The sequence below is a fragment of the Octopus bimaculoides genome, chromosome 2, assembly GCF_046866305.1.
Source record: "Octopus bimaculoides isolate indiv1 chromosome 2, ASM4686630v1, whole genome shotgun sequence".
Lineage (NCBI taxonomy): Eukaryota > Metazoa > Mollusca > Cephalopoda > Octopoda > Octopodidae > Octopus > Octopus bimaculoides.
This window is the reverse complement of record NC_142929.1, coordinates 65,973,045-65,988,377: the sequence shown is the minus strand read 5'-3', so window position 1 is coordinate 65,988,377 and position 15,333 is coordinate 65,973,045. Positions and strand designations below refer to the sequence as shown.

The window sequence follows — 15,333 nt, the reverse complement described above, 5'->3', positions numbered from 1 at the left end:
ATAACCTTGCTCCAAAAAACCTACAAAGCCATCTGTCTCGTAGGTTATGTTGCAGTTCCCAAACTGAGACACTGTCATAAATTTGCTTATTTAAAATGTAAAAATACTTTTGTTCACTTGTATTCAAACGTACATTGATATAAATGAACTGATACTGAGATGATATCTAGTTCTAATATTACATTCTGAAGACCATGGGTATTGGGATAACAAATGGCACATTTAATACCTGGTGCAAGTGGAACCTTCCACTTCATATTGCTCGTCATAATCAACATAACTACATTCTCAAACAGCAGTAGGGAGATGACAAGTGGGACATCACAAAGTGAAATGAACACATGCCACAGTAGCAGTAATTATAAGAAAGGAAGGTTTCTTAGACAGATTGAAACTTATGGGAAAGTCTTTTCATTTATTGCTGAGCTAAAAAAAAAAGTTCCTCAGCGAAAGTTAGCACATACAATTCATGAAAATACTGAAACTGATATAGAAGCTGAATTTCAAATTACAGAGATTTCAGGACAATACTCAAGAGCCCAGGAAGGGTTAAAGGTAAAGAGAGTAGTAACCCCTTATTTAAGTAACAGCAGACTACTCAGTAGAGATAAGTGGGGTTACATTATCAATGTGTGTTGGAAACATGAACTTGCTAGATGTCATTTCATAAGCAAAGACTAATGTCAGTAACCTGTGGCCCATGATACAGCAATAAATGGTTTACTCTGTTTTGGAGAGTAAATCAGTCTTCAGATGAGGAGTGAAATTGAGCTTCACAAAAGGGATAGTGAGTTTCTCTGACTGAGGTAGTTATGCTACTGTTATTTACCATAAACAGCCACTATAGAAATGAGAGAAGACTGTTCTGATACAAATATGGGATGTATATGGAAGATGACAGGTGAATAAAGAAGTACAAAGTGATCTGACTGGAAGGAACCTGTGGAAGAGGAAGACTGAGGAAGAAGTGGTGAAGGTTGACCTCAGGATGCTGAACCTCGTGAAGATAAGCAAAAGCAACAAGTGGTAAGACACTGTACTGGAGGAAAACCATGCAGTCCATGCAAGCGTGAAAAGAAAAAGGTGATGATAATATCCATTAGAAATCATGGCAGGATGCTTAACTCAGCTAATAGGTAGTTTCTCAGAGAAGCTCCTTAAGAACCATATCAAGGACATGTTTACTCCAGCAAATCTAGTACCATAGAATCAACCATATTCAATCAAGAAGTACTGCCAAACACTTTTGAGGAGACATTCATTCATCTTAAATTAAGTATTTATACCAGTGAAAAATCCCCGTCCTACTATAATGAAGTATCCTGTATTTTAGAGCATTTAATCACTGCTGTCATACTATCTTGCCTTACCTCCTGGTAGATCTGCTTGACCAAGTATGGGCAAGATCAGGAGAATGGCAAATGTGTAAATATATCCAGAAGCTGGAGTAGATTATCTTGAGTCGGGGGGGGGGGGGGGGATTGATAAATTTCTTCATTCTCATGAATAACTACAGAGAATGGAAACATCATCCAAGACAAACATTACTTTAGATATAATGATACATATACACATGTATATGTATTTAGACATACACTCACACAGATTTACAAAGTACTCAATACATGTAGCAGAGTTCATTTATTTAAAGTTAAAGGCTTCCTTCTGCCATTACTCTGAATTTTTGGTATCTATGTTTCACAAGAAACTTAGAATAGTGATAGACAAAATCCTCAACTTTCAAATAAATGAATATATATATATATGTGTGTGTGCGTGTGCATGTGTGTTTATACATATGTCATAGCTTTTTCTTTTTTCTTTTTTTTAAATGAATTTAGAATTAATAAACATTTCTAAAACTGATAGGAATCATAGCAAAAAAAAAAGGTGAGACTATTTTTTTTTTGTGTGTGTTTGGCACGTAACTTTTCTGCAAATATTTGGAATGACTTAACAGCTAAAAGTCTCAGGTACAAAAGACTATTTAAAAAAATTTTATCATCTTTTGTTCTTTTTTTTTATTTTGTTTTATTTTTGTTGATTCTGAAGGCATTTCTAGTGTAAAAGTTGAATCTTTTTATTTTCAATTTAAAAAAAATTTTTTTTTTTATAGTACTTGAACTTATATGAAGTTCTGAAGTAGTTTAAAATAACTGATTTCATTGGTGAAATTCTGGGGAGATGACAAATTAATGACAGATGCAGTATTGAAATTAAAAAAAAAGTATAATAATAATAATAAAAACTTTTTTTTTTTTTTTTACAATGCTACTTTCCAATCAACAACAGGAACAAAAATGATTTACATATACACAATTTCAAAATTCTTTGTAGCAAAACAGTTTTGGGATGTAGGTGGGGAAATTTATAAAAAAAACAAACCAGTTTTGATTTATGCTTTTTTTTTTGCTTTTTATGAGGAAAAAAAAAAGGAAAACTCATATCTAAAGTAAGATTAAAGTTTAAAACTATCTAAAAAAAAATAAAAACTTTTTAAAATGTAAATTTTCTAAGAATATAATTCAGCTTTCTCAAAGTAATTTTTTTTTGCTCAATTTATTAATGTTAATTAATATTATAATTTTTTTGTTTCATTTCTGTTGCATTTTTTTTTTCAATTTTTTTTGTTCATTTTGTAATAAGACGTATAAAAGTAGAAAACTTTGGTACAGCAGGCAAATTCTATGAAATAATTGATTAAAATAAGGCTGGATCTGGGAACAGCAAATCCTGTGGTTAGTAAACTCCAAAGATGCCAGGAAATCATTCTGCTTAAATTTGAATTATAATATAATATGTTGGATTCAGTTAATTCATGATAATTTATATATCGAAACTGCTAAAAAAAATCCACAGATTTTCAGTCAATTCTTTTCTTAATTAGAAAGTTTTGCTGTGCAAATATGATCGAAATATTTGAAAAAAAAAACCCAAAAAAGCAAAATATGACAAATCTTGTGGTTAATCAGCATATATAAATTTACATCCTTCCTGACTTCATAAAAAGAACCCATTATTATTTATTAGTATTAACATGTTCTCTTTCTCTCTCTTTTATTTCTCCTTTGTTTATTTTTTTTTAAACATTTAAAAAAAAATTATGGTTAACGGGATCAGGATGGGGCAGGAGGTGGGTGTTTACATTGATTTTTTTTTTTTTTTTTGACGGGGCCTGGAGCAAAAGTTCAAAGTATGAGAAATGAATAAATAAATTACCAAAAAGCAAAATTTAAATATTATACACACACACACACGTGTATGCATGTGTGTATATATGTATACACACACATGTATGTGTGTGTGTGTGTGTATGTATATATATATACACACACACACACACAGACATATATATTTATATACAAACAAATATATATTATGAATATTTATATATATTCTAAAACATATACATACACGTTTTTACATACATATATTTATATATACTTAAATACAAATATATATATACATATTTGTGTGCGTATGTGTTTGCATACATGATGTGTGTGATTGAGCCATGTTAGAACATGGCTAAATATATTGCTGCCCTCATTAGAAAAATCGTCATAAAGAAAATGCAATGATGTTATTATGATTCACAGCAAGAGTCACTCAGAGATAAGGTACTTGCTGAAATTGCATCTTCAGGAGAGTCAAGAGAGTCACCCGAACAATTACCTAAGAGTTCAATAGCAGTTACTCGTGCTAGACTGCCACGAGAAGAACTATCTGTTTGTTTCCATGCTTTCTTTGATAACAGCTGTGACCTCTTCGAATCACAGAATTTATTGGGAGCAGTCGGAGAAATATCTGTTGATATAGAAGAGTGAGATACTGGACTTAGTTCTGTAATTAAATCCTCTGAGTTATTGTCTGGCATTATGGTTTCAGAATTGGTACTTGATGTTGAAAACTGATCCAGAAAATCAAATGCAGACACAGCTTCTTTTTCTTGGTGGCCAAACCTTGTAAAGAGGTTGTGGAAGTTAGTTTGTGCATTTGCTCTCGATACAAGTTTTTGTCGTCCTAAAAAAGAAAGTAAGTAGGAAAATGTATAAATATGTTAAATTGAGGTTAATATTTTAAAGCAAGTTTAACTCTTTAGCATTGAAACCAACCATATCTGGCCCAAATATTCTGTTTTATGTTAAAACTGGCCAGATCTGGCCTCCCATACCTAGCCTGCCATGTCATTCTAAAAATAAACAATCACATCAAAATATCAAAGCTACAAGAAAATGCCCGATTAATTCAAAGTAATGTGAATAAATAAACCATTACATTTGACAGAGTAATCTGAATGCTAAAGGGTTAAAAATAACAACAGACCATTTACTTATAGTGGGGAACTTAATATTGAAAGTAGAATGCTTGTAATGGGACAAAAGTCAACACTCATAGAAATATATATTTATTGGGCAAGTATCTTCTACTACAGCTCAGAGCTATCCAAAGCCATATGAGTGGATTTCTTAAACAGAAACTGAAAGAAGCCTGCCATATAACATTGTGCAATGCTTGAAATGAGTACCACTGTCATACAAGCAGTGTCATTCATTTCCTGTATCCTGAGTAAACATATCTGGCCATGGAAATATTACCTTGCTAAGAAACAGGTGAGAGTTGGCAACAGGAAGGACATCCAACTAGAAAATCTACTTCAGTGAACGCCGTTTGACTCATGCAAGCACGGAAAAGTGAACATTAAAGCAATGACAATAATTGAATAACTCTTTACTCTGTAACTTAATTTGCAAACACATACACACAAAATAGCTTATGGTATAACCGAGGGGAATAATACTCAATGCTAGAATGTATTTAATCTAGTAGTCTCTAGATTGAGTCCTCTCTTCTGTCTTTGAGGTTTCTTTAATAACTACTGTTAGATTTCTAAATTAGAAGCATACTGACCTTTCTTATGTTTAAACATGGGAACTGCTAATTGTTCATCACTGCTGCTGTCTTCACTTTCGTTGGCTGTATTTATGTCAATCATAGAGTCCAACATGTCAGCACGAGTCTGTAGGAATAAAGAAGAACATAACATTAACATATACTATTTATAATATTCCATTAACATAATATATTCTTAATATTTGATAACATAATATACTATTAACATACAATACCATTAAACAGTGTATACCCTCAATATAATATGTTATTAACATAATCATAGTTTGCTACCAAGAATGGTGTGTGGGTTTTATGCTTCCTGGCTATAAATTAGGCACTTCAAGATCAGCTGAACATACTAGTCTGACTGTCAACTAACATCAGAATTGTCCTAAGATCAAATCCTGGGACAGTTAAGGCAGTTTCGGTTTTTAATTGACTTAAAAATGATTGGTACCGTCTTATAAAATGACTAAAGAAATACTTCCTTTAAAGTGCCATAAATACTGGCCACCACTAAAAATTGTGAGTAGATGGAAACTGTACTGAAGTCCATTAGATGGACTGTACCTGTAATTCAAAGGTCCAGCATTGTCACATTGACTCTACCTGTATTTGTAAGGGTCCATAAATATTCAGCCATTGGAACACTAAGTTAACAAGCAGGTTTTAATGAGACATTCATACATCAAAATCAACATAAGGGACCATCTTGTAGTAGGCCCAACATTCAACCAAGCATCACTTGACCCCTTAGCTGGATTCACTCACTTGTATAAATATCTAATGTTATTTTCTTACTGACAATAACTTGACACAGCTATATCAATCTCACCAATCCAAAAAAACCTGCATAGATCATAGACTCTACTCCCACCATCCCTATTGTGCAGCACCTTGAGCAAGTGTCTCACTACAGTCTCAAGTTGATGTAGGCATTTTTTGAATGAATTTGGAAGACAGAAGCTGTATGAAAGCCTGTCATGTGTATGCATGCTTTTATCTGTTCCCACACCAGCACTTGACAACCAGTGTTGGTTTGTTTATATCTCTGTAACTTAGCAGTTTGGCAAAATAAACCAATAAAATAAGTACCAGACTTATAAAAAAAGGACTGGGGTTGACTTGCTCAGCTAAAACCCTTTAAGGCAGTGCCCCAGTATGGCCACAGTCCAATGACTGAAATAAGTAAAAGACAAAAGAACAGATATATCTGCACAGTCTAGCAGTTTGGTTTGCAAAATTCAGTTCAAGTATATCTGTAGAGCAATGCATTTTTGTTATTTGTAATTTCTTATACTAACCTCTGGGTTCATCACCAACATGTCACTGATATCTTTCTCTGGAGTTGATAACTTCTCAGTGCCACCATGTGCTTTACTTGAGTCAACATTAAGGTTGGCTACAGCACACAGCTTCTGCAGAAACTGCTGGTCTTCTTCACAAGAATCTTTTAATTCAAATGCTCCTGAACTGTCGTCAGCATATTCATTCATCCAGTCACACGATGCTGAAGATTCATTTGAGGGACAACTAGTAAAAATGATATCCCCACTGGAAGGCGTTAAATAAAATTCATCTTCTACCCAATGATAACCTTCAACACTGCTACTGTGACCACTGGGATTGAATATATCACTATCAATGTCAGAGTTACACTCAACACTGTTTAGACTAGAGAAACTTGATTGTAATTCTTTTACAGTTTTAGAAAGGTTGTCAATCTTCAGAGAAACATTGTCAAATTCTGCTAGGTTCGACTGGCAGTGTTCATGACATGTCTCATTATTGGAGTGGAGATTTTTCAAAGTTTGAGTTTGGTTTTCTCCATCACATTCATTGTTGCTACCAGAGAAAAGACTTCGGTTGGAATCCACACAGCAGAGGCTATAAAACTCCTGTCGGAATTTCTTCTGCTCTTCAATTTCTTTTGGACTCATTAAGTTATTAACATCAATGTCTTCAGTTTCAAATTGCTCCTGACAAATGTTCGTCACTGGTAGAGTCATATAACGACCAGCCTGTAGTACACCGTGTGTGGGTTGGCGGTGTTGTAGAGTCTGCCAACAAAGCATGTTGGGGCTGTTGGTATTTTGCTGCCATGGAGTAGAATGATGTCTGGATGCCTTCTGACGATTTTTGTAATAACTTAGATTCTTTTCAATATCTTCTTTGGAAAACTGCAGTAACCATTCTTCAGCACTTTGAGTCACATCAGACTGTTGTGGTAGCCGTGGAAGCTGAGGTCTTTCCTGTAATCAAGTAACAAAAGATAATTTCATATTCAGCAATTGACATTTACATGTATATTACACACACACACATATACATACATACATATGTAAGAAAGACACATACACATTTGCAAAAACACATGCACACGTAATATATATAATATTCATATACATATTCACATTATACATAATAAAATTTATAAATATATACACATATGTATCCCTCTCTCTACACACACATATATAGTGAGAGAGAGAGAGAGAGAGAAATCTAACAGTTGTAGGAGAAAATGTAAAGGAAATCTTATAAAAGGTAAAAATGCAGAGAAAGAAAAAGTAGCCAGAGAGAAAATGGAAATATAAAGAAAATGATATTTATGATGCACGTCTACCAATTCTCTTACATAATTGGAAGACTTACTTGATCCAATTTTAACAAGATTTTATCAAATAAAAACATAAGGAAATATTTCTCTATATATGAGATCACTAATTGTATAATATTTTTTTCTACTAATCAAGCACAGGCATGGCTTTATGGTTAAGAAACTAGCTTTGCAACCATATAGTTTCAGGTTCAGTCCCACTGCACAGCACCTTGGGCAAGTGTCTTCCTTGGATTGACAAATGCCTTGTGAATGAATTTGGTTGATGGAAACTGGAAGCCAGTCATAAATGTTGTGTGGATGTTTGTGTTTATGTATGTCCCCTCTTCACTGTTTGACAAGCAGTATTGGTTTGTTTACATTCCTATGACTTCACAGTTTTGGCAAAAGAGACTAATACAGTAAGTACCAGACTTAATTGGCTCTCTTTAAAAAAAATCCCTATCGTACTGTATAGTCTGATGGAGATATCAGTACTTTCTGGCCACCTCTAAAGACTAATATAGAGGCAATCCTTACACCCAGCAGTCTTCATTGCTCTTATTAACTAAACCTGGCAACTAAAGCCCTGATAATTTATACAAGATATTAGAAGAGATAATCTAATATCTGTCACAGATCATACTGTCATGGAAACTGCAACATTTTTTGGTTTTGCCTAAGGACAAGTACAGAGGTAACTTTTATAATTCACAATCTACATTGCCTTTTTTACAGAAGTCATCTACCCTATAGTATATGCAGTTACTCTATTTATTAGAAATAATGACCAAATCTCTTCCAAATTACATGCTTTACAAGTCAAGCAACATCATAAAGAGATAATTGATAAACAAAATTGCAAGATTTTTTAAAAATCTACATTCATGTTTAATTTCTTTTAAATGGGGGATGAAAAATTGCTAAAATCAATTACTCTTACCTTTTCAACAGAATTCCGTTCAGAAGAAACTGATGCTACCTTTGTAAATTTAATATTATTGTCATCATTGGTATCTTGATGTTCGTTGTGATGTGAATGTTCCTTCTTGAAGACCTGCATGAATCATATACAAAAAAAAAAAGAGAAGAGGAAAGATAGATAATCATTTATATAACATATAAACAGGAGCTTTTTTGAAGTGTTCCCTAGGTCCATAAGAGAATCTGAAGTCATTAAAGCTAGATAGCAAAATACTCATTAATCAAATAGTTCTGTTTCTTATGGTAGCCAGCTGTACTTCAATTATATCTTTTTAGAACTTAATGAACTAAGTCAATGAGGGTTAAGTATCTTGGCTAGAAACCTAGTGCAGTGTATTGGTGTGTAGTTAAGAATTTGTTCTGAACATCAACAGAAGTGGTTCTCAGCCTTTTCTAGTTCAGTGCCACCTTTCACAAGATGGCATTTTGCAAACCATCCCCCACGTTTAAAAAAACATGATATTTTTAATTAAACAGAAGTTAATTTTGTGTAGTTGTTTATTATCCATATTTTCTTATACTAGTATTCCACCCAACAGTATGTGTCACATTTTAAATAGCTGTGTGGACTAGTGCTAAATTTTTATAGGAATTATTAAAGCAGCAACAACAACAATGAAAAATACCTTAGGAGTGAGAACCCAGGTTCAAAATTTCCCCAAGACATCTGAAGAAGGCTGGAGGGTATATCAGCCGAAACGTTGTGTTAAAAACAAACAAGATGAGGACAAATATCCGTTGAATGTAAATAAATGACTTCTCTGTTTGCAACAGTGAACTTTACCTCCACATGGTACCTATATATATATATATATAGCTCAGTGAAAACAGCCATGGAAATGAACTGTTCTACACTGAGATACAGTGCAAAGATATCAGCTATTGACTCTTTGGCCAGGAGGCTGCCACCATGTTTCCTTCTAAACATTCATACATACATGCAGATTATAAATTAGCGTTTATAATAATAATAATTGGTTTTGTGAGTAAATGCCTAAGTCACAATCTGGATATGCTAGGGTTTTCAGAAAGAAATCAACCAGATAACATGCACATTCTACATACGATCTGTAAGCAGAACTGTAAAAATATGCAAGGCTTTTATAGAGTTCAAAATATGAATTTATTTTTGTTATCTTCTTCCAGTGATGGAGCTTTGTATCTTTGTTAGAAACCAGCTCCTTCTTTACATGAAGTCTTCAAATAATTAAAAACAGAAGAGAACATACATATGTATATAATTCTATGCACTTTAATACAGTTTTTGTCTACCAATTCCACTCACATGGCATTGGTAAGCTCAAAGAAATAGTAGAAAACACTTGCCCAAAGTGTGTGTGTAACAGACAATACAGTTGAAAAGAAAATTCAAACAAGTGACTTACAATAAACAAATATTGAAAACAAAATAAGTAAGCAATTAAAAAATAAATTTGCTAATAAATCAAAATGAAAATGTGAAACTTGATAGCTTACACTTGTTTTGTAGGACCAGCTTGTTTCTGATGATAAAATATTATTCTGTTCATTTGTTGGTGGCACCAATGGTTGCCATGGAGACCTGTGTAGGGAGCCTGATAACATTTGGTAAGACTGGGCAGCCTGTGATGAACTGAGGTCAGACATTGATATAGTACAATCACTCAAACTGTTATTGAAGTTATTGGAGAAAATTGAGTCCAGGCGTAGTTTAGGTGTATTATTGATCAAAAGCCTCGAGTCTGAAACTGACCGTTTCAGATGTTGAGGATGAATTTGACTTTGTGATAATGTTAAACAGTGATCTGGTTGTGTAACTTGAACTGTTGAATTATTATTAACATTAAGGTTTTGTTCTGTAACTATGTGCTTTGTAAGGGTTGCATTTTCTCTACTGGGAACATTTAGATGTGCTAACTTAGAATGCTGACAGTGAATTTTAGAATGTCCAGCTGAATATGAAGATTTTCCAATTTGTTTTGGCAAAGAAGCACATGAGAAATTCCCCTTTGTTGATAGGTAATGACACTTAGGGAAGGTATTAGTACACATATTAACCAGAACATTGTTATCATTATTATCATCCTTCTTATCAATGTGCACTTTAGTATTGTTGAAGTATTGGAAAGAATTTTCCGGCACATGTTGATCTTTTTCAGGCAACTGTTTTGAGGAAAATAATTTAGAAGAATGAAAGTTGTTAGCTGTCAGAGTTGAACCTTCAACACTATTATCAGAATTAGTGGATGAGCTGCTGATACAGTTGTCTGAAGATGTTCTTTCAGCTTCAACCAGCTTCGATAGAATTGGTCCGCAACAGTTAGAATTCATCTCAGCCATGCTGTTCCTATTTACCCGATCACGTTTCAGCACAGCTGAGTCACTAAACTTTTCAAGCATTTCTGGTTGCATGTCACTTGACATGGTTGAGTAGCCATCATCTCTATTGCCGGAATGTTCAGCTTTGATACTCTCAGAGCTGGAATCAGATGACAAGCTGTACATTTCTCGAAGTTCAGAACTCATATCATTTTCTTTCATACTTTTTGCAACATTTTTCTGCCATTCATTGCAAGCTAAATAAATTTCAGGAAGTGTTCTCTTATTGAGTAAAGTTGGCATTAATACATTCCAGTCTTTTTCTTGTTCAAAATTATTCTGACACATTTTGCTATTCCTGTTATGTATATGGTGACTTTTGGAATGGTTTGAAGAATATAAAGGCAGCATTTCTGTATTAGATTGAGATTGGCAGTCATTGTGGAATGGAGCTAAAGAATTCATGTAAGATGATGTTGAAAGCTGAGCATCTAAAGAGAAATAATCTGAATTCAAAGATGACCGTTTTTCATCAAAAAGATCTTTTTCATCCTCTGTTGAATCTAAGTATGAGCTTGAGACAAGGTTATGGTGGTCAAACGTTGCAGATGCTGACATACCAGGAGAATTTTCAGAATCTGTTGATTGGTTCATCATGGAGCTATCGTTTTTGTTCATTAGATAAGGAGACAGGGGAGAAGTTTGAGAATCTTCCTGAGATGGTGAGTCTGTTGGAGAAATGATATCAAGTGAACTTGGTCTTGCAATAGTTGGAATGGTGTTAGAAGGCACAGGCTCTTCAACAAACCGTTTAGACAAAGTTTGGTGACTAGGTTGGCAGGCAGTGGCTTCTGGGATTTTTTCTATGGTTGAAGCTGACTTCTCTTGAGTGTTGCTTTGTTTATGTTTAAGTGATTCGGCCCTGAATACTGGAAATGTTGGCTGCACACAAGGCTCATCTGTTGGTGTTGGCAGACCATCTAAACTGTTTTCAAGAATGTCACTAGGAGACATCTGAGCAAAGTAATTTGAATGCAGAATAGAGTCTGTTTGTCTTCTGTTACAGCTTTCCCTGCATGGCTTTATACCAACTAGATGATTCTTGTATGAGCAATAGTTGTTGGTTTTAACTAGATTTCTTTTCCAGCTGTTGTGGTCATGAAGTAAACATGTAGTTGCAGCTCTGTTGGCCTCTGTTACTGTTATAGAAGGCAAAGTCTTGTGGCAATTCAGTGGACGCACAGTAGCATAGAGCTTAGACTTGAAATTGTCACATGACTGATTTGCCTTCCAAATCTTAGCATTTGAATCATACTGATAAGATTTCAAACATGAGTTTAAAAAAGCCTGACGAACAGGAGGAGAAGATGAAGGGGATAAGAGGTCAGTATTTGCAAGGCCCTCAGCACTATAAGCTTTCAGCTGAGCTTCCAAAACATGATCAGATAAAATACTGAGCCGATCTGAAAAAGCATTGATTCTGTCTGAATGTTCATTAAGTTGCTCTTTCAGCCATGGTGTTGGGGAATTAATCCTTGGAATACCATCTTCATAGCTCTACAAGTAGAAAAATGAATTTGTACATCAATGCATGATATAAAACTGGGTAATGCTGCATCTTAAAAACTGATTTTAAAAGTAAAAAAATTTAGAGTAAATGATATATTACAGAGAAGTAATGGATAGCACATGTGTGTGTGTGTGTGTGTGTGTGTGTGTGTGTGTGTGTGTGTGTGCATAAATGTATGTATATATCAGTCATGAAGATGATCATAGCCCAACTAATTAGGGAGAGAGTGTAGATGAGATGCAGTTTGGTTTTGTGCCAGGGAGAAGTACCACTGATGCTATATTTCTGGTAAGGCAGCTGCAGGAGAAGTACCTAACCAAAAATAAACCTCTGTACTTGGCTTTTGTTGACATGGAGAAAGCTTTTCACAAGGTACCACGCTCCCTTATCTGGTGGTCAATGCAGAAACTAAGGATAGATGAGTGGTTGGTGAGAGTTTTACAAGCATGCACAGGGATGCTGTCAGTAAGGTGAGAGTTGGCGATGCGTGTAGTGATGAATTCAGGATAGAAGTAGGGGTTCAGCAAGGATTAGCCCTCAGCTCCCCCTTATTCATCATAGTCATCCAGGCAATAACTGCAGAATTTAAGGCAGGCTGCCCTGGGAGCTCCTCTATGCTGATGACCTTGTTTTTATAGCTGAATCCCTACTAGAGCTATAGAAGAAATTTCAGGTGTGGAAGCAAGGTCTGGAATTGAAGGGCCTTGGAATTAACCTAGCAAAAACCAAAATCTTAGTAAGTAGGAAAGCAGACAAATCACAAATCCCTTCAGGTAGATGATCCTGCTCAATCTGTGGGAAAGGTGTGGGTAGAAACTCCATAAGCTAAGTAAGCTATGGACACATAAGAGATTCAGCAATATCAGAGGAAGGTTAGCTGAGAAAATAGTTTTTGTGTTGAAGGAGCACAGGTACAACAAACACTGAAAATTTACAGAAAATAAACTCCATGGACTGCCAGTGGGGTAAGCTAGAGCTAGTTGATAGCTTCTGTTATTTAGGTGACCAAGTCAGTAGCAGAGGTGGAAGCTTCAAGAGTGTAGCTGTAAGAATAGGCTGGGCAAAGTTCAGAGAGCTCCTACCTCTGTTGGCAGCAAAAGGTCTCTCCCTCAGAGTGAAAGGCAGACAGTATGATGCCTATGTGTGAACAGCTATGCTACATCGCAGTGAAACATGGGCTGTGACTGCTGAGGACATGCATAGGCTTGAAAGAAATGAAGCTAGTATGCTTTGCTGGATGTGCAATATCAGTATGCATGTATGACAGAGTGAAAGCATCTTGAGAGAACAGTTGGGCATAAGAGGCATCAGATGTGGTGGCATGGTCATGTGATGCATATGGATGAGAACAGCTGTGTAAAGAAGTGCCAAACTATAAATGTGAAGGGGAAACTGTGGTAGGGGTAGATCCAGGAAGACATGAGATGAGGTGGTGAAGCATGATCTTCAGATGTTAGGCCTCATGAAGGCAATGACTAGTGACTGAGACCTTTGGAAATATGCTGTGTTTGAGAAGACCTGTCAAGTCAAAAGAAATCATAGTCATAGCTGATGCTGGCATCATGTAACTGGCTCCCATGCTGATGGTATGTAAACGGCACCATTTGAGCATTATGCCTCATGGAGGCAATGTGGCTAATGCTGGTAACACATAACTGGCACCTGTACCAGTGGCATGTACAAAGCACCATCTGAGCATTGGGCCTCATGGAGGCAATGTGGCTGATGCTGGTGTCACGTAACTGGCACCTTTACCAGTGACACGTAAAAATACCCATTACACTCTTGAAGTGGTTGGTGTTAGAAAGGACATCCAGCTGTAGAAACCATGCCAAATAGACTGGAGTCTTGTACACCCCATCAGCTTGCCAATCCTGGTCAAACCGTCCAAGCTATGATAATATGGACAAAAGACATTAAATGATGATGATATGATACGACTGCTACTTATCTATTGATCTGAAAGGATGAAAGGCAAAACTAACTTCTGTAGTATTTGAACTCAAGCACAAAGAACCAGAACAATCACCAGGCAATCAATCAGCTGCTCTAAAATTTTGGTCAGTTTGCTGCATTATAATACATATATGGTGTTTAACTGCAAAGTTTTTCATCACCCGCTTTTTATTAGGGGGAAAAAAAAAACAAAAACAAAATAAAACACCCTTATATAATATAGCCTTATTATCTTTCAGATTATTTTTCATTATATATCAATTTATTTTATATAAAATGAGCAGTCATAGACATCCTCTCATCCTTGACCCAACAGATCATCTAAGATGCATCAGCTTAGAGAGTGGTGGTGGTGGTGGGGGGATACGATAGCATGGGGTTGGAATTAACTTTTGGCTGAGCAGACTCAAGTAAAGTGAAATGAAATATCTTCAGTCCAGGAAACCCACAACCTTGCAATCATGAACCCAACACTCTAGCCATTAGATTGCTCACTTCCACACATGTGTATGACACACATATACACACACACACACTCATGAGTTGGATGGTTCAACAGGATCCATTTAGCAAGAGGGCTGTGTTGGTCTCCAGTATCTATATATGTGTGTCTATGTGTGTGTGTGGATACTGGAGACCAACACAGCCCTCTTGCTAAATGGATCCTGTTGAACCATCCACCTCATGCCAGCATGGGACACAGTCATTAAATGATGATGATCATGATATTATATGTGTGTGTGTGTGTGTGTGTGTGTGTGTGTGTGTGTGTGTGTGTATGTGTGTGTGTATATATATATATATATACATATAGAAATGTCTCACCCATGCCAGCATGGAAGGCGGACGTTAAACAATGATGATGATACACACACACAAACACACATGTACAGAATGATGATTGAATGTACATAGTAGACTTTATGCTAGCATATAATAAAACCAAAACTGGAATCCATGAAAGGGTGTAAAAACATTACTAATTAACCGGAATAGTTACAGATTATAAATATTAAATTAGGGAAATATA

The 15,333-nt window shown here is 35.4% G+C and overlaps 1 protein-coding gene across 2 annotated transcripts in view; it reads right to left on the bottom strand.

Annotated features, from left to right (window-relative positions):
- Positions 1–2,995: 2,995 nt before the first annotated feature.
- Positions 2,996–15,333, bottom strand: part of LOC106868679 (uncharacterized) — a 150,103-nt gene continuing 137,765 nt past the window's right edge. For both annotated transcript variants that reach the window (XM_052977691.2, XM_089346589.1), the window contains exons 8-12: positions 9,956–12,334; positions 8,439–8,552; positions 6,201–7,148; positions 4,912–5,020; positions 2,996–4,023 (exon numbers count right to left, since the gene is read on the bottom strand). In XM_052977691.2, the coding sequence (XP_052833651.2) occupies positions 3,587–4,023; positions 4,912–5,020; positions 6,201–7,148; positions 8,439–8,552; positions 9,956–12,334 (3,987 nt within the window). In that variant the 3' untranslated portion in view covers positions 2,996–3,586. The remainder of the gene's footprint in view (positions 4,024–4,911; positions 5,021–6,200; positions 7,149–8,438; positions 8,553–9,955; positions 12,335–15,333) is intronic.